At 37.1% G+C, this 23199-nt stretch overlaps 1 protein-coding gene across 1 annotated transcript in view; it reads right to left on the bottom strand.

Moving 5' to 3' along the window:
- The window catches only part of LOC129717466 (uncharacterized), a 46096-nt gene that overhangs the window by 12917 nt on the left and 9980 nt on the right, over nt 1-23199 (bottom strand). Inside the window, exons 2-3 of the mRNA XM_055667375.1 lie at nt 14311-14632; nt 14149-14244 (exon numbers count right to left, since the gene is read on the bottom strand). Coding sequence (XP_055523350.1) covers nt 14149-14244; nt 14311-14632 — 418 coding nt within the window. The remainder of the gene's footprint in view (nt 1-14148; nt 14245-14310; nt 14633-23199) is intronic.

Here is a 23199-nt window from a genome sequence, read left to right as displayed (position 1 = left end):
TCAAGACACGACCGCATGACGTTGACTACCGTATTCTTATATTCCATTGCAGCAAATAGTAGAGGGAATTGCAACGCTTCTTTTACAAAACTTCTATAACAAAATTTCGAGGCACCAAAAGGTACCAGTTGCCAATTGTTCTCGTTTACTGGTAGTCCGTCCAGAATTCCAGCCATTTTAGTATTTTGCAGTGGCTATTTATTACTAACAGCCACCAGCATATCGGGTGAAACCGGCACGAGATGACCGGTACATTTTTTTCCTCCGTTTAGCTGCTAACACCTAGCGTCCGTATGTAACCGGTACGACTTAGTAATGAAACTGATGGGGTGAAATGTTCGAACGATACGTTTTATACCAAGGCTTCGTCAGATAATTAGAAAGAAGGAGGGGCTACATAGATGATGGAATGGTATAGACAAATGTTTCTTGAAAGCTGCGCCGGCCGCTGTCGTAATATTAACACCAATACAAACATGCATTTTTGCAAGGTGTTCTCCGCTAGCAGCAGCATTTGGTTAGACAGAAAATTCAATTAGCCGCTTCTGTACCAAAATTTCGAGGCACCAAAAGCTGCCAGTTGCCGATTATAGTTTTCTGGTTAGTCCGTCCAGAATTCCAGCCATTTAAGTGATTTGCAGTAGCCATTTACTACTAAAGCCACCAGCATTACGGGTGAAACCGGCACGAGATGACCGGTACTCTTTTGTATTTCCTCCTTTCAGCTGCTATCACCTAGCGTCCGCATGTCACTGGTGCGGTTTTGGAAACAGAATGATGGGGCGCCGGCCGCTGTCGTAAAATTAACACCAACAAAAAGATGCATATTTGCAAGGTTTTTTCCGCTAGCAGCAGCATAAACATCGGAAACAGAAAGTGACAACAACTGTGCTTGGGAAGAGAGGTAGTGATTGGCTGCGCGGTATGATTTAGACAATCGATATTAATTACCAATTTTTCAATAGTGTATCTCAAACAATAGTTTGTTTTTGTTACATAAATTTAACCGTAAAAGAATTTCTGATCGATTGATGCCAAAACCTCGAAAACCTGATTATAGATGACTGCAAAATAAGCGCTCAAAACCTGACCACTTTTCCCTGGTTTTCCCTGGTTGAATTACTAGATTTTCAAATTCAGGGGCCTAACTTCGATATAGACGTTAGTCAACGTCCAAAATGATTTTTAATGGACAATTTTTAGAAAAAAACATGGTTTGCTAATACTTCCTAACCTATGAGATATTTAATTAACAAAATTATGTATTTTTTCAAATTTTGTAATATTTTTACATAAGTACTTCGAAAACTTCTGTACTCGAACGACGTAATTATGCAATTCCAAAAATCTGTAAAACATTAATTCGACTCATGAAATTATCACAATAAAACGTGAATGTCAGACAAATTTTATAAAAACTCGTAGATCTCTGAAACTTGAAGAGTTAGAAACTTAGTATGTTTAGTGAAGTTTCATAGAATTTGAAGGTATACAACTTTTTCGAATACCGCAAAGCTCTAGTGTGTATGGGAATATTCCGAAAAAAAATTCCGAACTAATTGAAACATTCAAAATGAAGCCCTAACTATACCAACAAACTTTGTAGAAGATCAGAGTTCGATTGGTCAAGCCCTGAGAGCGCTAATAATTTCGTACCGCTAGATTCCATTCCTGGCCCAGTGTGCATTGAAGGGAACTGGCGGACTTTCTGAGGATATAAGGCGTTGTAGACAAATTACGTAACGCACGAAGGGGAAAGGGGTTGAGTCTGCTTTACTTATTGTTTGGGGGAGAGGGAGTAGTTGAGACAGTTACGTAGGGGGGGGGGGAGTCATATGGAGCGTTATTTATTGTTACATAGGGGGAGAAAGAGTCTGAAATCTAGATTTTTAGCGTTACGTAACAGGTATACGACAGATTCGACAGCTTTTCATATACACCAGGCGTCCGTGTGCTGTGCAGTGAGTGAAACATAAATTCAAAAACATTTGATACGGAAAATATGTCAGTCAAAAGGGTTCAGATAGTGTAAGTAAACAAGCTAAAAATGTTAAAACAAAAATTAGAAAAGAAAGACGTAAAAATATCACAGAGAGATCAAAATATGTCCAAAAATATCACGAAATGTTATCATATTAAAATATAAAATGTCAAAAACCTGTAATACCTCTGTGTGACAAGCACTTTGTTTACACAATTTTCTCAGCAACGCGATGCAATTTTCTAGTTTGAAAGCAAAATAGACTCATTTCCATTCAATTTAATTTTTCAGCTGTGAAAATAACATATCTGGCAACACTACCGATCGAAATTGTTATTTTTTTATTTCTTGACTAATTTCCTTCAAATTGCACCCTTCAGAATGTTCATAATCAAAAGAGTTTCAAAGATATCATTCAAAATTGATATTTTTTTGGAATCCTCTACTTATTTTCCTCAAAAACCAAGTATCAGTTTATTTTCTAAACATCATGCTATTGTCGTACTCATAGAAATCAAGGCTTTTTTGACAAAAAATGGCACTTTTCTCAAAAAAGGAGGGGGTCCCGCGGGGTGAGGGGTGAACTGATCGGCACTCATATGACTCATGAACAAGTCCACGTTACGTTCACAAAATTTTGCCCTTTTCACCAAACGGAATTCTGACAGCTGAGAATGCTTCACAGTAACAACATCTGACGTCAGTGGACGCATGATTTTTGCTTTTTTTATCGTTAAACACTTGAACACACTTGTTTACAAAATGCGATCTGGTGTGAGACGACCATCTAACTGCCTCTTTCAGTACCTGAATAATGTCAGTGCTCATTATTCCGCGCAAGAACAAGTGACATTTTGCTTCACGGCAATATTAACGCTAGAGATGTTCAGGAAGAGAGATAAGTGATGAAAAAAACCGCCAATTCGGCAACACGGTTTCACATGTCAGAGCTGCCAGATCTCTTCTCGAAGCGCAATGCTGACTGACTTTTTCATTCAACTCGTATAACTGATGGTGACTGTGGAAGCCTTGGGAAACAACAAAACGCATCACGAAAACCGTGAAGGTGTTAAATTTTATGTTTATGTTTAATTTTATATACTTTCACCATAATTGATCAATATTTTGTTGACCACACAAAAGGTTTGTGAACCACCAGTTAAAAATCACTGTGTCAAAGCAATTTTGAAGCCTTCTCAATGTATTGTTTAGCGAAAGAACATGAAAAAACGTGTGAAAATAAAGTTAACCTTTATTGTATCTGATTGCAATACCTCTCAATGTGTTCCCTTTCTTGTTCGTTTGGCTCGGATTTTGACATGTTCGTTTGGCTCACAACTTTCTCTCCGCATATCTCTCCCTCTGAGTACTGCTGATTCACACCAAGTGAGCTTTGTTTTCCCTTTCGGTTTATGATTTCTTCTTAGCTGCGTACTGCCCATGAGAAGGAATTTCATTGCCTGATTCAGTGTCTGAATAGATAGGAGAATGAATTCCTTTTTCAACTGCATACTGCACATTACTCAAAAATGACAATGAGAGTTTAGGCTTTTGTGTAACGACCGTACCTCTGAATTGACATTGATCGGTTATAGATTTCAAATGTTGTTTTAGTTCTCAATAAATGTCTCTTTTCACATATATATGTGAAAGAAATTTGTTATTTTGAAAAAGACACTCAAAAAACTTAAAGTTCGAGCTTAAACATTAATAATATCAGCAAAAAAAAAAAATTGACAACTACAAATTGTTAGCTAAGCCTGTACTGACATAATAAATTCTTCTAATTTCGCAATAACGAGTATAAGCCACTATTCATGGTACAATTTTGTCACGGTAGAAAAGATGACAACTAAAATACGAGGGCATGAATAAAAATCGGGTCGACCACCGCACAGGCGCGTGTCCATTTTTTCCTCCTCCGGCCATAATGCTGTTGGATTTTCCACTGCGGGCAGTCCCCTTTTTTTCTTTCGAGGAAAGACAATAAGTGTAAGCAGAAACTTTTACCCATTTTTTACGGGGTAGTGGAGAGGAAAAAGTTTCACCGTCAAGAATTGGAACTACCGAATTTCCAGTTGCCAGTTAGGTAGGGGGGGGAGGGGTAAAGTCGATTTAAGGAACCGTAAAAGTATATTTCGCTGCTCGTCCGGAGTAGCCTAATTGGCTACGGACACGAAACACCGTGAAGTCGAAGCGAATGGGTTTGCAACTTTTACTGTCTCTCCCATTCTGCGGCCATCATCATCATCATCGGACGACGATCGATCGATGGTAAAACTTTTCGGTCGAGTGTCAACTAAATTATATCGTTAAGGAAGGACATTTGCGTTGTTAGAAGGTAGAGAATTTTTTTCTGTTACTTTACGTATTGTCCTTGATGAGTTTCTGTATTAATTTCTTGTTGAAAATGAAATTACTTGTTTCACTCATATGTTCTTTCTAAATTACGGTTTCATCATCACTCTTATGGGAACAGTGGCAGAAATTACTGTTTTCTTCGAAGCTGTAACGAATCTATTTTTTTTTTTTTGGTAAACGCTTCTGAAACTCGAATGTTAAAAATAAATTACATCTTAAAAATATTAGACTGTACTTTTGCGTCGTAAAGACTTTGATGTTCAATGTGTACTTTTCTAGTGTTTTAGTAGTGCATTAATAAAACAAAAATTTATACCTTAAAAAGGATATCTAAAATAGTAGATGGTGGCAAACATTTGACCCCAATATCAACCACCTTTAGTAGTGTATTTCGACATTTTATGACCACTCTTTAGCTCCTGCAACGCAAAAGAAAAAGAAGGAAAAACACCCATCGTTAAATATATGACTCATAATAACCGTAGCTCTACACCGAATTTTACGATCTTCGCCCGGTTTCGGTGTCTTCTCCGGAAAGAGGGATAGAGAGAGAGAGTGCGAGCAGGAAAGGAAGTGAATAAATTGTCGCAGTCGCCATTCGATTCGTCCTCGCCCGTCCTGGGATGTGCTTATTGGCCACCATCGGTCGCATCGGTCGTCGCCTGCTGCGGTGCGGATGGGCATTCCTTTCCAAGGCACACCACCACCTGGTGCGCATGCTCTTGCATCGTTCCCTTTGTAGATTTCGTAAGCGAAAGTGGGCGGTGGGCAGTTTGTGGGACTCGTGCGCCATGTTTTTCTTTTCCCAGCTCTGTGTTACGTCTCTGCTGCGGGCTGTCCACCAACAGGCACCCGCGTTGTTGCCGCTGTGTAGCTTCGAACGATGGGAAGGAGTGGTAGAAGGTTCGGGTTGTTCGAAATGGTGAGCCATTGGACTCAATTCGTAGCGGTGAAAATCGTTATTTCAAGCGTTGACCGATTCTTCTAAATCAAATTTTTTCAATTACCAACCAAAAATTTGCAAATCGTTTTACATTGTTAAAATACGGATAAAGCATTGAGTCACATTGCATCGATTGTTTATCAAATTGTTTCTATCCGACGCTCTAGAAAAACAGCTACCAACAGACCCTCTTTCAAAGAATACAACCAGGGTGGGGTGAGCTCCGAGTATTGGCCGATCCACGACTGAGCAAACTCAGTAGTGGAGGAAGGCATGCGAAAAAAAAAATTGACGTACAACCGGACGGCCGGTTGACACCGATCGGAAAGTGCAAAGTTGAAGCACACGGCTCACTTGCTTATTTTTAAATTTTTCGTGATAAAAGGTACTGCCAATAGGTTTGCGGAGTGCTAGGTAGAAAGAGCTGAGAAAAATCAAAATGAAGGAACAACAAACTGTTATATGTTAAAATCAAATTGTGCACAATACGTATTAAGTTAAGGCAGAGCTTCGAATTATTTTAAAATCCTGAGTTTTATATAATGATTTAATTTCTCAGATTCAATTTAAACCCCAAATTTTTGCGTTTGTTCGTTTATGGATTGATGAATGTTTGCATTTCTTTAATTTGCCATTTACGTATTTTTAGATTACACCATTTCTTTTCATTGAAGGCAAACAGTTTGTGCTGGTGGGAAAGTAAAAAATAAGCGAACTGAAAATATGATAGAGACTTGGGGAGCTGCGTAGCCGCAAGGTTACAGAGTCCGCTATGTCAAACGGATGGTCGTGGGTTCGAATCTTAGTAGAATCAGGTCTTTTGATACTTAAGCATGGGTTTGGGAGGGTTAATAAGCCCCTCTTATCAATAAAACTGACCAGAAGGACACTCGACGGAACTACTCCAGGAAATTAAATAATTGGCGATATTTGGCCTTTTTTTTTGACGTAAATTACGTTTCTCAGAACGTTCGGGAGGGGAATGAAAATCTAAAAACGGACAAGGGGACGAAAATAATTCCTTTTCAAATGCTTATAAGTCGCTTAATTTTCAAAGGATTTCTTCCGTTCTTGCAGCAGCCGATTGGAAAATTATCCACACATACGCCCAAATGTATTTGTAGTTGGGTTACTCGAACTATTGTAATCGTGAAACTGGCCGCTTAATGCTTGCTTTCCCTAACACAGTCGACAAAATTGTATACCTAGTAAACCAGGAATGCATTTTTTTGGGCTATTTAAGAGCCTTTCTCTCTGTCTCGGTTCAAACCAATCAGTTTACTAATGGATGGCGAATAGGACGGTTTTAACTAAGTAGCAGCGGGTAGCAACAGTAGCGACAGAGAAAAGCAGCATTCGGTCTCGGTATGCTCGTTTAGCCGGAGATTGTTCGTCCGCTTCTTTCTATAAGCGCATTGCAAATCGGAATAGGTTTCCGTCAATTAATAGCGCGATAAATCTAATGACTACGCAATGCATACTATTCACTGAACCGCGTCTGCCTGAGTACGGTTGCTTTCTTGAGGAAAATCACCCGACCCGTGTTTGATAAAAACTCTTGTCGTTCGTCTCTATAAAGAGTTAACTTCGCTCGTAACATTGTTCAATTCCGTCACTTACCACGGTAACACAAACCTTTCCTTTCCATCGCAGTCGTGGAGATGCAGCGGTAAACTCGGCCTCCAACAACGACTGTTACAACTCCTTCCTCACAATTTCCTTTCTCACTCTAACGACCGTGAGGACGTGGCCGGAGCCATTATCGATCTTTCCAAAGCTGAGCAATTCCACAAAAAAAACGGGCAAACAATGTAATCGACCATTTCTGATTTGGTTGAAACGTTGCAAAGAACACGACTCATTTTTGAGAAGCTTTGAGAAAATGCTATTTTGGGAAGGTATTGGTGATTACAAATATTTTAAGGGCCAAAACAGTTGGTTTGATCGGTATGACGTTCTCAGCAAAGTTTTAGAAAACAATTCTGGCTTTCCAAAAAAAAATACACTCAAAAAAAAATTTTTTTTTGTGAAAAAGAGTTGAAATAAAAATTAAAAAAATTAACTATACCATTTATTTTCTTTTAAAACTACAAATGATTACCTTAACAATCAGACCAGTCCGAAAATGGAGAAATCAGGAAAAAAGTGATGATTTAAAAAAAAAAACAAATCCTTATTTTTTTCGAGGGGCATATTTTTTTTGGAATTACGAAGTTTTTATCTACAATTTTACTGAATCAAACAAACCGTTTTGGTTGTAGAAAATTTTTTAATTTCACTCTAGAGCACTCTATGGGGAAATAAAAATATTTTCACAGTCAAAACGGTTTATTTGATTGACATAGTGTTTTTGACAAAAATGTAGATAATAATTTTTTCCTTCCAAAAAAATATACGTTGTGAAAAAAAATCAATTTTTCTTTAAATATTATTTCTTTTTATTCTTAATTGATCCATTATCGGACCGGTTTCATTGTTTAGGTAATCTTTTGTAGTTTTCATAAAAAAAAGATTTTAAGAAAATGAACTGTTTTAGACAATATATTTTTAATTTATTTTAGCTTTTTTCACGAAAGAATAATAGTTTTTTAAAGTGTACATTTTTTCGGAAAGACAAAATTGTTTTCTACAACTATGCTCAAGACGTCATACCGATCAAACTAACTGTTCTGGCCCTAAAAATTTTTGTAATCATCAATACCTTTCTAAAGTAGCATTTTTCAATAGCTTCTCAAAAATGATTCGTGTTCCAAAAAATTAAACAAATCGCATAGAACGGCATCTTTTGCCTAAAGAAACGTGTACGCAAAGTTTCAACCAAATCAAAAATGAAAATTAAATCTGGGATATTTTTTGTGGAACTGCTCACCTACAGAATTGTTGTGCATTGAAGATGGTAGGCAAATCAACCCCAAATTGGCCGTCTCATGGTGGTTCTTTATGCAACTTCATAAGCTCAGATTCACCACGAACAGTGTCAACAGTGCTCATTGTTCATTTCGCTTTTCATTTGTTTGTCTGACTCCATATGTTCTATTGCTGTGTCTAGTTTTCCTGCTCATCTCTTTGTTCTTCTTATTTTTTTTAAATTTTCTATTCGTTATGGAATTTTTTATGTTCTTCTATTGTAGGATATTTAGGCTGTTCTCTTCAATCCGTTTTCCTATTTTTCTTATTCTCAGATGTAGTTTTTTTCCTCTCTTCATTTTTTGAAGTAGAATACTTCTCTCAGGAAGTTCGGCTACATAGGGATGTGAAATGAAAATCTAAAACCGAAAAAAGTGAAAAATATGTCCAATTTCAAATGCTACTAAAACGGTTAGTATTCGTAGGATTCCCTTCGTTCTTGCAGCAATAGATTGGAAAATCTTCTAAGATTCTTCTCACTTGAAGATAATTGTAATTTTATGTTTCAAACTATTGTACTATTGAAAATAGTCAAGCCTTGTCAAAATGAAAAATTCGACTTTTGATTGGTCGTTATATGATTGCTTCCCAAGCACGGTCGACAGAATCATATACCTTGCAATTTAAAATATGCTATTTGGCCTATAAAAGAGCCTGTTTCAGTCATAGCCGCTCATAACAGTTCTAGACAGCGACAACAGCAGTCCTCCCTTAGCAGCAGCACTAGCAGTGCAGTGGATACCAGTGATAGCGTATAGCGGCCTCAGCATCAGCATCTCAGCATCAATAGCAGCTGGGCCAGCTGATGCAGGAACAGCGGATACCAATGGCATCGTATAGCGGCCACAACTGTGGCAGGGCTACGAAAAGCGTAGCAGTTGCAGCGGGTATCAGCATCGATAGCAACTGATGCAGTGAAGCACTTGAGTGAAATGCAGTCTCTATGCGATAGTGGGCACTAGTAAATGCATTCAATGAAAAGTTGACTCATTTTGACAACACGTGAGCCGTCTGTTTATTTTATCACAAGGAATACTTTGTTCGCACTGTCAGTGATAACACCAAGATGTGATCGGTATCTTATCCGACATTGAATTGAACAACAGATTGTCCTTTTCAGGATGAAATAAAAACCTGATGATTGAGAGTTAATTTTTTCTCTTAAGGTTAATTTAAATTTTTAAATTTGTAAAAGTTATAAATTTTACTTTATCTCCGTGTCTCAAAACGTACTGAATTATCTTTTCCCTCAGTCATGAGCACGACATCCGCAATATTTCCATTATCTGCATAAAAATTAATTTTTCGCAAAACCAAAATTTAAAAATTGTCAAGCCCCAATCATGACAAGCAACTTGCTATATAATTGCAAATGGTCAATTCTCGTTGAACTGCAAAATTCGATTGATCTAGTCAATGTTTATTTACTAGAAAAAATGACTGACACGCAAGAAGCCGGGTTATCTTTCTTGTAAAAGTATTCTACCTCAACCTTGCGGTCGTGGCTTTGCACACAACCCTCCTGTGATTTTTTTCATCTAGTTCTCCATTTTTCCAATCTTTTGTTTGGCGTTTTCCCGTTCGTTCTTTCTTATTTTCAATTGTATTTATTTTTACTTTTTTCATTTTGTTACTATTTTTCCACTCCTTTTGTTACTTGAACTCGAAATTGTTTTTATCTCTCTTTTCCTTGTATTTTAGTACATTTTCGTACTAACTTTTTGATTATATTGTTTATTTTCGATTTTTTCAGTCATTTTTTTTGTTTCTCCACTGTTAATTTTTGCTATCTTTTTTCATGTTTTTTTGATTTCCTAGTTTTTTTTTCAAATTTTTTAATTGTTTGTTTTTCGAATTTCATACATTTGGACTATTTTTTTATAATTTTTTTTTCTGAAATGATTTTTATTGGTGATTGATAGGTGTTCTATTGTGCTTAAGTTTGTATAATTCTTGATTCAAATATGTATTTTGATTCTGCATTCCTTTTATTTCGTTTTTTCTTCTGTTTTAGGTTATCTCTCTGTATTTTTTCTATTTGCTGTTATATTTTTTGGCTTTTTTATTTTTTCATTCCCAATTTCTGCTCAATTTTTATTCTAACAGCTTATGTTTGCAAACTTAATTCATCCGATTTTTTCATTTTGTTCTAATTCCTCAATTCCGTTTCTCGTTTCATAAACTTTCTCTTTCTTCCATTTCGTTTAATTTTGCTGCTGCTATTTTATTTTGTTTGTTTTCTTTTTTTTCATTCCTGTTATTTTGTTTTTATATTTTTTGAAATTTTTATTTGATGCGAAATTGCCCTTTTTTCTCTTTTATAAGCTCTCTTTTCATTTTTCTTTGTTTTCTCAGTCATTTTGTTCTTAGGTTTTTCAATGTTTTTATCACGAATTAAGGTCACTTTTTACGCGTTTTTACGCTGCTATTTTTACACAGATTCCGGAATTTACGCAATATTTTTTTTACGCAGATTACGAAATTTACGCGGTTTTCCTTTACGCGGCACGCATCCCCCGCGTAAAAAGCGACTTTAGAGGATATTAGTATTTCTTATTTTTTTGGAATAATGTTTAAGGGTTATTTATGAGTTTTCTATTGTGTTTTTTTTTTATTTAATTCTTTCTCTATATATTTTGATTCTGTATTTTTTTATTCCTTGTTTATCTTATTTAGGTTATCTCTCAATAATATTATTTGTCGGTTTTCTAGTTTTCCGTTTTCTTTTTCTTTTTCTATTTTTTCATGCCCTATTCCTGTTTATTTTTTTGATCTAATTGCTTTTGTATTTAAATCAAAATTTGTTCGATGTTTCTATTTTATTCTACTTCTTCAATACCGTTTCTCGTTTCATAAAGTTTTCTTCATTCTCATTGCGTTTTATTTTGCAACTAAAATTGTATTTTGTTCGCTCACTTTTTTTTTATTCCGCTATGTGCTCTTTTTACGTATTTTACATATTGTTTCCAATATTTCTTTTTCAATTATTTTTTGTTCTCCGCTATCATTTTTTGCTATTTTTTTTATTAAACTTCGATTTCTATTTTTTTTTTCATTTTTCAATAGTTTTTTCTTTAATTGTTCGATTTCGTTTGTTTTTGTTTCTTAAATTATAAATTGTTTCCTTTTTCCACTTCTTCATTTCTTCCGTTTTTTTTTTCAATATTCATCGTATTACGTTTTTCTATGTTTTTTTCTATATTTCAACCATCATTTGTAGTTTGTTGTCTATTTTTTGGCATTTTCTATATGTTCCAAGGTTTTCTTCCGTGCAATTTTCAAAACATCTCCTATTCAAATATTGCACTGTGTAGTTGATTTTTTTCCTTTTCTTTTCTTTTACTTCTGAATATCTTTTTGTTTTGTAAAGTTTCGTTTCCTTACTTTTATTTACTTTTTTCTTTCTTTGCTGTTGTAGTCTATTCTGCTAATCTTTTCCATACTCTACTGTTTAGTATAACTATTTTGCTAATTTTTTATTCACATTTTTCTAGTTAAATTCTCATTTTTTACCTCCATATTTCCTATTTTAGATATTTTTATTTTCCCAATATCAAATTTTACAGTTTATTTTTTTGTTACTTATTAATTGTGTTCTTTTCTCCTGCCAATTTCTTCTAATTGCTTATTAATTATTGTTGTCATTGGTTCAAAATAATTTTTCATTTGTCTATATTTTTCCGTTTTTTCTAGCTGGTTTTCGTTTTTCACCAATCATTTTTAACATTTTCTCTGTTGTATGTTTTATAAGATTTCATTTTGTTAAATTTTTTGATTGTTTATTTTATTTTTTTTTACTTTTTATCTTTTCCTCTAATTTTATAGTTTCCTCTAATGTTTCTGTTTTTTTTTTAATTTTCTGAGCTTATATATATTTATTTTTGAACACCCCATTTTCCTTGTCTACTACACTAAAGTCGCTTGTTACGCGGGGGATACGTGCCGCGCAAAAAACTGCGTATATTCCGGAATCCGCGTAAAAAAACCGCGTGAATTCCGGAATCCGCGTAAAAAAACGCGTAAAAAACGCGTAAAAAGCGACCTTAGTGTATTTAAGTCTATCCTTCTGTTTATTCTCACCTTTCGTTTGTTCACTTTCAATTTCTCTAGTGTTTAATCAAAAATCCTTTCTCATTTTCAAATTTTTGATTTGTTTATTTGTTTTTTTTTTGGTACCTTCGCATCCATTTTCCAAAAATTCGGTTTACCACTTGAGTACATTTGCATTCTTTTTTTTCTATTTTGCTATTTCTTGTTTGTCTATGTTTATATATTCTTAATTTTTTTTATATTCAGTTTTTTCATTCTATTACTATGACATTGTTCTACAAAAGTGAGAAAATTGCTACCCTAAAACTCAAAATAGTTGCCCTAGCAAGATTATAACTTTTTAACCATTCCTGTAAAATTTTAAGCCCCTAGCCATTGTCAAAACGCGCCAACTTACGTCAAAGTGCCGCATAGTAATTGCTCGTCGGGTTGTCGCTTCAACGTTTACTTAACGAGAAAACTTCTTTAAGTCTCTAAAAAATGTTTGTGACTAGGGACACCCAAAATTCACAGGAATGGTTAAAAAGCTATAATCTTCCATTTTTTATACTATGAGCTTTAGGGACACATCTGTGTTGACCAGTGTTTTGGGATGATTGTATATTCTTTATTGATTCATTATTTTTAATCTAGATTTGAATAATATTGCCGTGACTCGGTGGAGTCAAATAATTTTCGAAAAGGCACAGTTTTTGCTTAGTCGGTTTAGACTTAATTTTGTGTGAATTCCTTTTCATTCTTAAAATCCTCAATTTTTTTTTCCATCTTCATCATTACCACATATTTTTAGCATTGAAATTTTCGTAAAAAATTGTTTTGAATTTTCTTCAATTGTCAAAGTTAGCCATCATTTTCCATAGTAGTAATTTTTGTATTGCTAATACGTCATACACAGTTAATTTCGACATTTTTTTGTTTTAATCTTGTGGATATGCTTTGAAAACCAAAATCTAGCTATTTTTCCCAACAATTTCATACTTCAGCTCTACATAATACTCGCACCTGTTACCGAAGACGAGCAAACAAAACACTGCTGCTCTTTTGCGTGCAAAAATTTGTTTGCACTTCACACTAATCAAAGTGCAATCAATCAACAAAACCCATCACCCATCAGGTTCATTTACCCATTTACCCAGATAAACAATTACGATACCGTGGAGAGCACCCGACGACGCTGGAGGGCACAAATTTTTCCTTGACACTGGCCAAGGCCGTTTCCCAGGAAGCCAACAACACACCTTCGCAGAGGGGCCCTGGAATTTGGAAAAAAGACACGACTCGGCTGTTGCTAGCAACAGAAGCAACAGCAGCAGGAACAATACAAACCGTTAACAACAATTAGATTTGCAATCTCATAACCTCACTTACCCACCCCCCGCTTGGAAAGCCATCAGGACGTGTGTAATGAAGGCACGGATTTCGCACGACACCCCGCCAGCCTTTGCGGATTGTTTTGTTTACAAACACCAAACAGATTTTCACCGTTGTTGTTGGTTTTTGTTTCCATTCAATTACAACCCAGGCAAATATGTAGAGAGATATCAGCTGCTTGTTGGTTGTCCTCCTAGACTAGACTGGCTATAGAAGCTGCGAAATTCCCCGGCAGGCCTACCTGGGCGCATTTTGTTTATTGTTTGTAAATATTCCTACGCTGTGCTATTTAAAACCACGACGAGCCCGCCTTCGATTACAACGGCGACTGTTGATTGCCTGTTGGCTGGCAGCCGTTGCCGTGGGATGAAGTGTTAAAGTTTTGCGAAATTCTCGGGATAACATTTCAACACCTTCCGTGAGGTTAGGTGAGGGCACCCCAAAACAAGTGACGGTGTAAACAAATAGCAACATGTGCTTGCTTGTGGTGTTGTGAAAACCGTGAAAAGGGTTTATAGAAAAATTAAGTACTCACGAAATCCACTGATAGATCCCGGACACTGTCAGTTCGCCCTTGTCCTCCAGGGCGTACTCGATCAGCTCGGTGTAGGTGAATGGTGGCTTTTTGGTGCTGTTGAATAAAATAAAAACAAAACATTAACTCTATATGGAATAATGTTTCTAATTGTTAACGTACACTTTGGCCACACTGCTATTCTCAATGGTCACATTCTCGGCCACGTTCATATCGTCCTCCTCGATGGCGCTCGCTATTGTTGCCGGATCCAGTCCAACCAGTTCCGATTCGGTCAACTGACCGTGTAAGGGAGCAGCCAAGCCAACCGAGAGGGCTAGCGGCGGGACACCGTGACCGGACGACACGGTTGCATTTTTCGGTCCCTGTTTGCGTTTTGCCTCTGGCGAAAGATGGGGCAAATCTTCCAGCTTGAAGTTGAACAGCCACGATAGGTTTTTGTCCTCGATGTCCTCTGGGGTTTCCGGTGTGGCTGATGGGGGCACTGGAATATAAACATCAAATCAGTCAAATAAACGTTATTGTGTTGAACAGCGGTTATTCACTGAAGTTACCCCAAAGCTTAAACAAGTTGCCCTAAAAAAATACCCCGCATTGGAAACATTAATCATGAATTCGCATTGCAGAAGTGTATAAAACACGCAATAACTCTTATTATCGTTAGAATAGCTCTAACAAAATGCGCCACTCGAGTCGCAGTACAGCAAGAATAACTCATTTAATTCTGCACAACATTGTCAAGGAACCAGAGCAATTGTCAAAAATATTCAGTCGGTTCGATCTTCCATGTTACACTTTTTCGACTTTTAGAAAGCACCAAATATGCAACCGAATAATATTTCTAAATGAGTTGGATGAAAACATATTTAATAAAACACTACCAGTCAAAAAGAGGTAAACTCTGTCAGAGCGTGCAGAAGTAATTTCCAGGAAACAATTGAGCATCAAGCATTTTAAAAATTGCTTAAATTTATTTGAATATTTGAATATTTATGCAAGGTTCGAAGAAGTTAACAAAAATGAATAATTTTTGAATAGAATATAGGGAAACAACTTTAGAATCAATGAAAAAGATAAAAACATAAAAGTAAACTTGGTTGCGTTAGAATCAATTTCGTGCAAAATCGAAAATTCTTATTTTACTTACGGTTTTCAGCTTGTTCAAGAATGGGAACGGCAATTCACCAAATAGACCTTTCCTAAAAAACCTAAGTTCCCCGCTACACAAACTCGTGATAATACACTGAAAATAGAATCTTGATAGGGGAACTGCTCCATTATTCATCTCAGCCCATACAATATTCATATTCATTCATAACACAATTGAAAACAGGAAAAAACGCATATTTTCTTCTTAAACCAATCTGCTAATCCATGGAATGGATTATTCTTAGTTCACTTTAGATTCCTCTTAATGTATAATCCTCAAAAACTCACTTAAAAGCACTAAATTTGATATTACAGTCGGGCATCTGCACTCGAAAACTCATTTAATTCAATCAGCTACTTCAGAAATCAAAATCCGCACATTATTCTATACGACTACAATGGGACTCGTTCAGCAGCCAACAAAAGTTTTTTTCATCACTAGCAGACCACTTTTTATTTTAATCACTAAACAAAATCACTCACTACGCTAAGAATACTTTAATTTTTGAAATGTTCACCTTCAAATTTCCTAAAACAAGCTTAAATTAGCAGAAATAAAGGAGATGAGTTTCTACAATTCCTAAATTTCAACTGTATGTATTTTCATCTGTTTTCACTGCGTTGAAGAAAATCATAAGTTGCCAAATCAGTTTCTGTTAATACGAACAAATCATACTGAAAATGTAAAATTGTCCCGACATAATTAACATAAATCTACAGCACTGTTGTGGTTACGAGAATTTCGAGGAGGGAGGCTGGTTGAAAAACTGGTATGTACACAATGTAATTTGTTTTCAAACTTTCATTAAATAATTACCGATTTTTTCGATTTGAAAAATGTATAAATTGCTAACAAATTGGTAACACTACCCCCTTCGTAGCTAGCAATTAAAAAATGCCGATTCCCCTTCCTGACAGCAAAACATAAATGAAGCATTTAGTATAAAGCAAATAAATTATGACATACAGAATTACCGTCTAATATTCTCAGGGAGGCATTTGATGGTTCCTCCGGTGAACACAAATTGTGGAGGAGTAGTGTTCTCTTAGAACGCCACATTAAATTTTTTGCATACTATAAATTCACGTAAATACTGTAGTCGGAAACGTCACATCACAACCGAACTAACAAAAACACTGAAAACACACAAATACCAACACGCTGGAACTGTCAACATTATAATTTGACTGATTTTACGTGAATTGACAGTGAACCGTACGTGAAGTTTAGGTGAAAGTTACTAATGCCACAAAAGGCGGCAGATTTTCTTGAAATCAGTCCCTTACGTAATTTTTCAGGTAGATTTTACCTGCCTGCCTTGTTTCCCGTAAAAGCAAAAACGACGTTCGCAAAAAGTAGCGGTAAAGTTTTTCCTTTTCGGTAACTATAATCATGCTTGTCATTCTCCTCAGTATGTGAAAGGAGAGGAGAAAAAATTCACCGCGCATACCCTTCCAGTATGTGCCTGCGTGTAGCAAATGCTTCCACCACACTGCTTCTTTCTACACTCCAAAGTGTCTCAACCAGCTTACAGAGAGACAAACACACTTCCAGCTCACCCCACATCTGATAGAAACAAGAGGAGTGAATCACTCTACAGAGAAAACGCAGAAGTACACAACAGTGTCCACTGGCGTGTATTCCAGAAAGCCTCGAAAAAACCTACCGGGCAAACATGTAGTCCTCGTGTAGCTACACCGCGAAAACGAATTCCACCAGAGTAAATTCGACCGGCACGAGTGGCACGAGCAACGCAGTCTATTTGTTTCCCTTTTTTTTTTTCTCTTCTGCCATGCTCAAGAAACCAACTGTGAAACGCACCGCAGATAGCTCTGCAGTGTAATTATTGAGCGTGATGTCCACACGTGTGAGAAAGTGCACCATAGTTCATTGTCTCGCAAGAGAGACATTTCAGATTTCACCGCAGTGCTTTCAGGAAGCTCAGCAGATAAAAATCGTTTGTCGCTCTCTTCTAGCATGAGCGTTGATTTGCTCTTTAGTATGAGAGCAGTTGTTTTCGCAGTGCAAGATGTTCTCCTGCACTCTAGAGGTTTTCTTAGGAGAAAAGACAAGCATGACTATAATGAACAAAGCCGTGTAATAGAGTAATAAAAACTTAGAGAAAACAAGGAAGGAAATCAAGAGAAAAAGGTTTAAGTAGAATTTGTGAAATAAAATCAATCTGAACCCAGTTGGTAGTGATGAAGTCGAGCTCGTGTAACTGGGTTCACTGGTAACTGTCGACAACGATATCAGCGGAAAAATTCTGTGGGATATGAGTCGGGTTATAATAAATTATCTTTAAAATTAGTGTCTCTTCATGTGGCGTGTAGAATGTGTGAGCACTAATTTGCTATTTACATAGTTCGAGTTCCTGTAATGCTATCGCAATGTTGACAAAAAGAGCGGCCGTACTATTCAACACGAGCGTTTAACGCGGTGCCCCTAAAGAACGTCCTCATCGGAAAAACAAGAGCTCTTACAAAAGTAAAGGAAAGAGAGATAGAGTGGTGTGTGTGTGTGTGTGAGAGAGAGAGAGAGAGAGCAGCGTTAAAGAAAAGACAGTAGTGTGGAGAGTGTACATCTTCTGGTGGGAGCAAGAGAAAAGCAAGAGGAAACGGAATGAGCTAACAGAGGTTATACACACCAGGTAAAATGACCTTCTCCTCATTCTGTGTTCGAAATTTGAAGCGATTAGTCGGACTGCGCGAATTTGGAAAGCGCAACAAGATAGCTTCTAAGCGTCACGACAAATTCCCACCTGAATGCACTGCGGTGAAATCTGAAATCTCTCTCTTGCGAGACAATGTACTAGGGTGTACTTTCTCACACGTGTGGACATCACGCACAATAATTACACTGCAGAGCTATCTGCGGTGCGTTTCACAGTTGGTTTCTTGAGCATGGCAGAAGAGGAAAAGAGATTGGGTGAAAAAAAATAGACTGTGTTGCTCGTGCCGCTCGTGCCGGTCGAATTTACTCTGGTGGAATTCGTTTTCGCGGTGTAGCAACACGAGGACTACATGTTTGCCCGGTAGGTTTTTTTTGAGGCTTTCTGGAATACACGCCAGTGGACACTGTTGTGTACTTCTGCGTTTTCTCTGTAGAGTGATTCATTCCTCTTGTTTCTATCAGATGTGGGGTGAGCTGGTAGTGTGTTTGTCTCTTTGTAAGCTGGTTGAGACACTTTGGAGTGGAGAATGAAGCAGTGTGGTGAAAGCATTTGCTACACGCAGGCACATACTGGAAGGGAAGTGCGCGGTGAATTTTTTCTCTTCTCCTTTCACATACTGAGGAGAATGACACGCATGCTGCCAATAATAGGAAGTGCGGAGTACAGAATACACTTGGGCAATATCACAATAGATCTAATCTCTGGTCGCAGTGAGGGACCATCCATTAATGATGTCACGCATTTAGAGGGGGGAGGGGGTTTCAATTATTGTGACATATGGGGGAGGGGGGGTTAGCCTGAGTGTGACATCACATTGCAACTCAAAAAAAAAAATAAAGTCACTTACCTAATATCTATTTTTTTCTTGTTAAAAAGCATAATATTCGTTAATTCTGTTTTATCGTGCATGTTCGTTCATGAATGACAGCGCAATTTCATTAATTTTTAGCGTCTCTTAATCCAATCAATACAAAAATTGTGACAAAACGTAAATAAAAATGCTTGGCTATTGTAACCAGGCTTCTGAATACTCCTCTTCGTTGGAATGTGTAGATGTAAAATATTGCTCTTGATACCAGTAGGCATTAAACACGTGTTGCATATGCATGCAACTCATAGTTTTGCTTAATTTGATACAGCTCTTCAGAAAAAAACTAATCAAAGGTAGCTATTGTCACAACCACCAACTTTTATAAACGCAATGCAAAAAAGAGCACTGTGATTCATGGTGCACAGAAAAAACGATGACTTACACATCTCTGATTAAGTGAGCACAGATTATAGCTAATGTAGTAAAAATTCAAAATCTAATTGTGGTTCCGAACGAATCCTTTACAGAATGAAATTGCTCTCGGGTGTTGTAGGATCTCGTTTGCTTTGCCTAAATAATGCAGCTGGAATAGCTTGGCTACTAGTAAAGATCGATATTATAGCGTTTCCCGTTGACGGTGTTAAAAGTGATTTTAAAGGCTGTTCGCATCTACGTGAACTTACATATGTAGTTATCAAAATGTGCGTGATGAGCAAAAATATTTCCTTCTTTCTTGTTCGCTTGGCAAAACTAAACAAATATGTATCAGAAACGCCGTCAACGCGAAATTACAAAACCAGATTACATTGCATCATGGTTAGCACAATAGCTGGCAGAGCAAAAAATTCCACTACACACTTGTGAGCAGAGTCTATCCAGCCGATCGGCACAAATTGTTATCAGATGTTACTCTGATCGATTCTTCCTACCTCCGTTCAAAAAGACCATATATATAATAGTGAACCTAGTAATAATACTGCGAAACAGCACAGTGGGACATTGAGCACCAAACAGTTTTCCCCAATCATCAGCTAACTTGATCGCTCTGGCATACTATTTCATCAGACGAAAATGATAAAAGAGTTGGTGTATTCGAAAGCCTGATTGTTACATGTGGAGAAGATTTGGATTGCGAATTGATTGAAGAAGAGGAACTAAAAGGTCTTTCAAAAATCAGCAATGATGCTGTAGTTACTGTCTCGGCTTTCCTTGTCGTCGGTATGCGACTTCATCAGCAGCATCCTTGGACTAAGAACTGAACATCTTTTCTAGTTATTTTCTATAATCTTCTTTTCCTTTTAGTTTTAGTTTTTCTTTCCGTAAAATCGTTCTTATTAAGAAAAAATGCATTCCTTACAAATTTCTCGATTTTCAATCAATTATTACCAAAGAAGGGGGAGGAGGGTATGAAAACGTGACGTAACTAAGGGAGGGGGGTCAAGGAAGCTGTGACAGCTTGTGACAAGGGGGAGGGAAGGAGTTAATATTTTGCTAAATTTTGCGTGACATCATTATTGGATCGTCCACACAGTAAAAAAAGCTCATGGAAGCAAAAATAAATTGACCTATTGGGACGGGGAAACTCTGTCAATTTTTATTTCGATGTTGATACAGAGAACATCACAGGGAACGGATGGTGTCCATTCACGTCGTCTGTGCTAGGAATGCTCGCATTTATTTGGTTCATTATTCGCGTAAATTTGTCATTGAAACTTTTTATCAATTTTATCGCTTAGCAATGAAATCGAAGTGATAACTGTTTATTGTTATCCATCATGTGGTTATGCTGTTATTAACGTTTAAAATCTGACGCAACATTTGCCAGTTTCATTTTCAATTTAACAGAATGCATCCCAGTATAGTAAACAAAGACGTAGTCCCACGTCAAAAGATCACACCAGTTTGCTATCTCTCTGAAGAAATATTTCAGCACGATTTGCTGCTCTCTTCAAGCAAGTGCGTTGCTTTGCTCAGTAGTGTGGGACTCTGGGTGTAGTGCACGTGAATAACGGCGCAGGGCGATTTGCCTTGCCGTGTAGTAATGTGTGGTGGATACGGCCCCTTTTAAGATAAGCAAAAGAAAGTAATATAAACTTAAGTAGTGTAAACACTGTGATCAGCATAAACGCTATCACGCCACCCGCGCGAGGAACGGGCGACGGCGATTATGCTGAGCACAGCATTAAAGGTCACGTATCGATCTGCGATCGTGCGGCCTGTATAGGCTAAGAAATAGAAATAATAAAGCATTATGGAATCGACCGTACACTCGAGAGGTTCGAGTTCTCTTTTAATAACCGAAACCCACATAAACACATATATACAACCACTAACTTTCATGGCGATCCTGCCAGGAGGCGATCCTATGATGGTGTATCGGTTCGGCGTCGCTTTACTGAAAACTTTGAACCCAGTTATGAAGTGTTTGAAATTGTGCAACAAAGATATACAAATGTAAAATGTTCAAAACAGTGAACAATAACCCGAAGAGCAGTAGCAGTCAGTGGAATTGTGCAACGTAAAGTTAACGATGAGGCGATCAGAAGATTCCAGGTTCCTCGAATGAACCAGAAAAGACCAAATGCACCAATAGAAGAGGCCACAGTGAGTGTTAACGATGTAAGAATGGGCACACCCCAGTCCAAGACGGAAACCAGTGGTGATGCTTTGGTGCAAGTGGTCAACAATCAAGACCTACACACCTCATATCACGAAGAACATAGTGTCATCTTGTGGGTCATTTGTGTAGTGGTCGCTATCTCTTTAGTTCTAGAATTAGAGAAGCGATATAAAAGTGCAAAAACACGGGACGCAGAACGCACAGCACGTTCTATCGCCCGCTTGACAGACGTTATTGCTGAAAAATAAACAATTATGAGCAATCACGAACAATAAGTAAAAAAAAAAAATGGATAGATCCCATAGAGCCGCAATTTCTAGTGCATTCCTTGTGCAATATTGCCGTCATCATCTAACGCAATTAAGAGACACTTTGTACGACCATATCAAACAACGATCATTTATGCCGGAAGAGGCCGAAGCATACTTGAAACTTTCGGAAAACCTGTACCACCTAGCTACAAATGCAGCCATCGGATATAGCGCACCAACGACAACTTTCAACGCTCTGGCAGCGCTATACGATGAAATAGATACAGTGCTGTTGTGGAATAATATGGGAAATCACTGAAATATACAATGGACCAACTCGTTTTAGACTAAAGGAGAGTATCGTGAGTTGTTTAATAAAACTTCGCAATATTTAAAAATATACCGTTTAGGTAACAACAAGAATATAAGTATTCTATTTTACTTATGGAGTAGCAACGAAAAATAAAAAAAAAATAAAAAACACTAATCCACGTATACGTGTAAGTAGATATGGATATATATATATATATATGTATTTTCCTCGTATCAAAAACACTCTATACTTATTATGACCATTCCTGTCTGAAAGAGATAAAGATATATATATATATATATATATATATATATATATATATATATATATATATATATATATATATATATATATATATATATATATATATATATATATATATATATATATATATAAATAAATAAATAACTACGTAACATACAACCTATGCTTTAATGCTAAATGGAAAAAATTTTTGAAGCTGGTGACACTCTAAACAAGTTGCTAGCTAGTTTAAAAAAATTTAAGAACTTTACAGCGCCGACTAGGCATAAAAAGATTAAAGCGGTATACGATCTATTACGAGAAATCAAGCAGATAACAGTAACCGCTGAAGGAACCGCCGACTATATTGTCATTAGAAAAAGATACAAAAAATTTAAAACAATAGCCATTGAGTGTTTGACCTTGTTAAAGGGAGACTTAAATTTAACGATTACAGAAAACGACCCAAGAGACATAGGAGACGAAGACGACGACGAAGAAAGTAATTTGAGCGAAATAAGCCAAAAAACGATCACAATGGCTCATAAAATTGATTTGGGAGTGGCTATCCGAGTCGTTGATAAATACGACGGGGATGCTGCTTCTCTCCAGTCTTGGTTGGACAACGTGGATGTCCTACGAGCTGATGACCCGGAAGTACCGGAAGTCAGCTTTATTACCTTTCTCAAATCCCGATTAGTGGGCGCTGCACGCGGATCCCTCGAAGGAGTTCAAACCCTTGCGGTAGCGAAAGCCACACTTAAATAGAAGTTTGCTGTCCAGCTCACCCCCATAGCGGTGGAGGCTGAATTGCGATCGTTAAAGCAGAGGAGTGGTAGAACTGTTACCGAATTCGGCAGTGACATTGAAAAACTAGCCACGAAACTGGCAGCTGCATGGGTTTCCAAAGGCCCCCCATTTACTACCGAAGCTTCCGCTAGGCCAGTGGTGGAGCCTATAGCCGTACACACCTTTATAAATGGTTTAAG

The sequence above is a fragment of the Wyeomyia smithii genome, chromosome 1 (assembly GCF_029784165.1).
Source record: "Wyeomyia smithii strain HCP4-BCI-WySm-NY-G18 chromosome 1, ASM2978416v1, whole genome shotgun sequence".
In the NCBI taxonomy this organism is placed as follows: domain Eukaryota; kingdom Metazoa; phylum Arthropoda; class Insecta; order Diptera; family Culicidae; genus Wyeomyia; species Wyeomyia smithii.
This window is presented reverse-complemented; position numbering and strand designations above follow the sequence as displayed.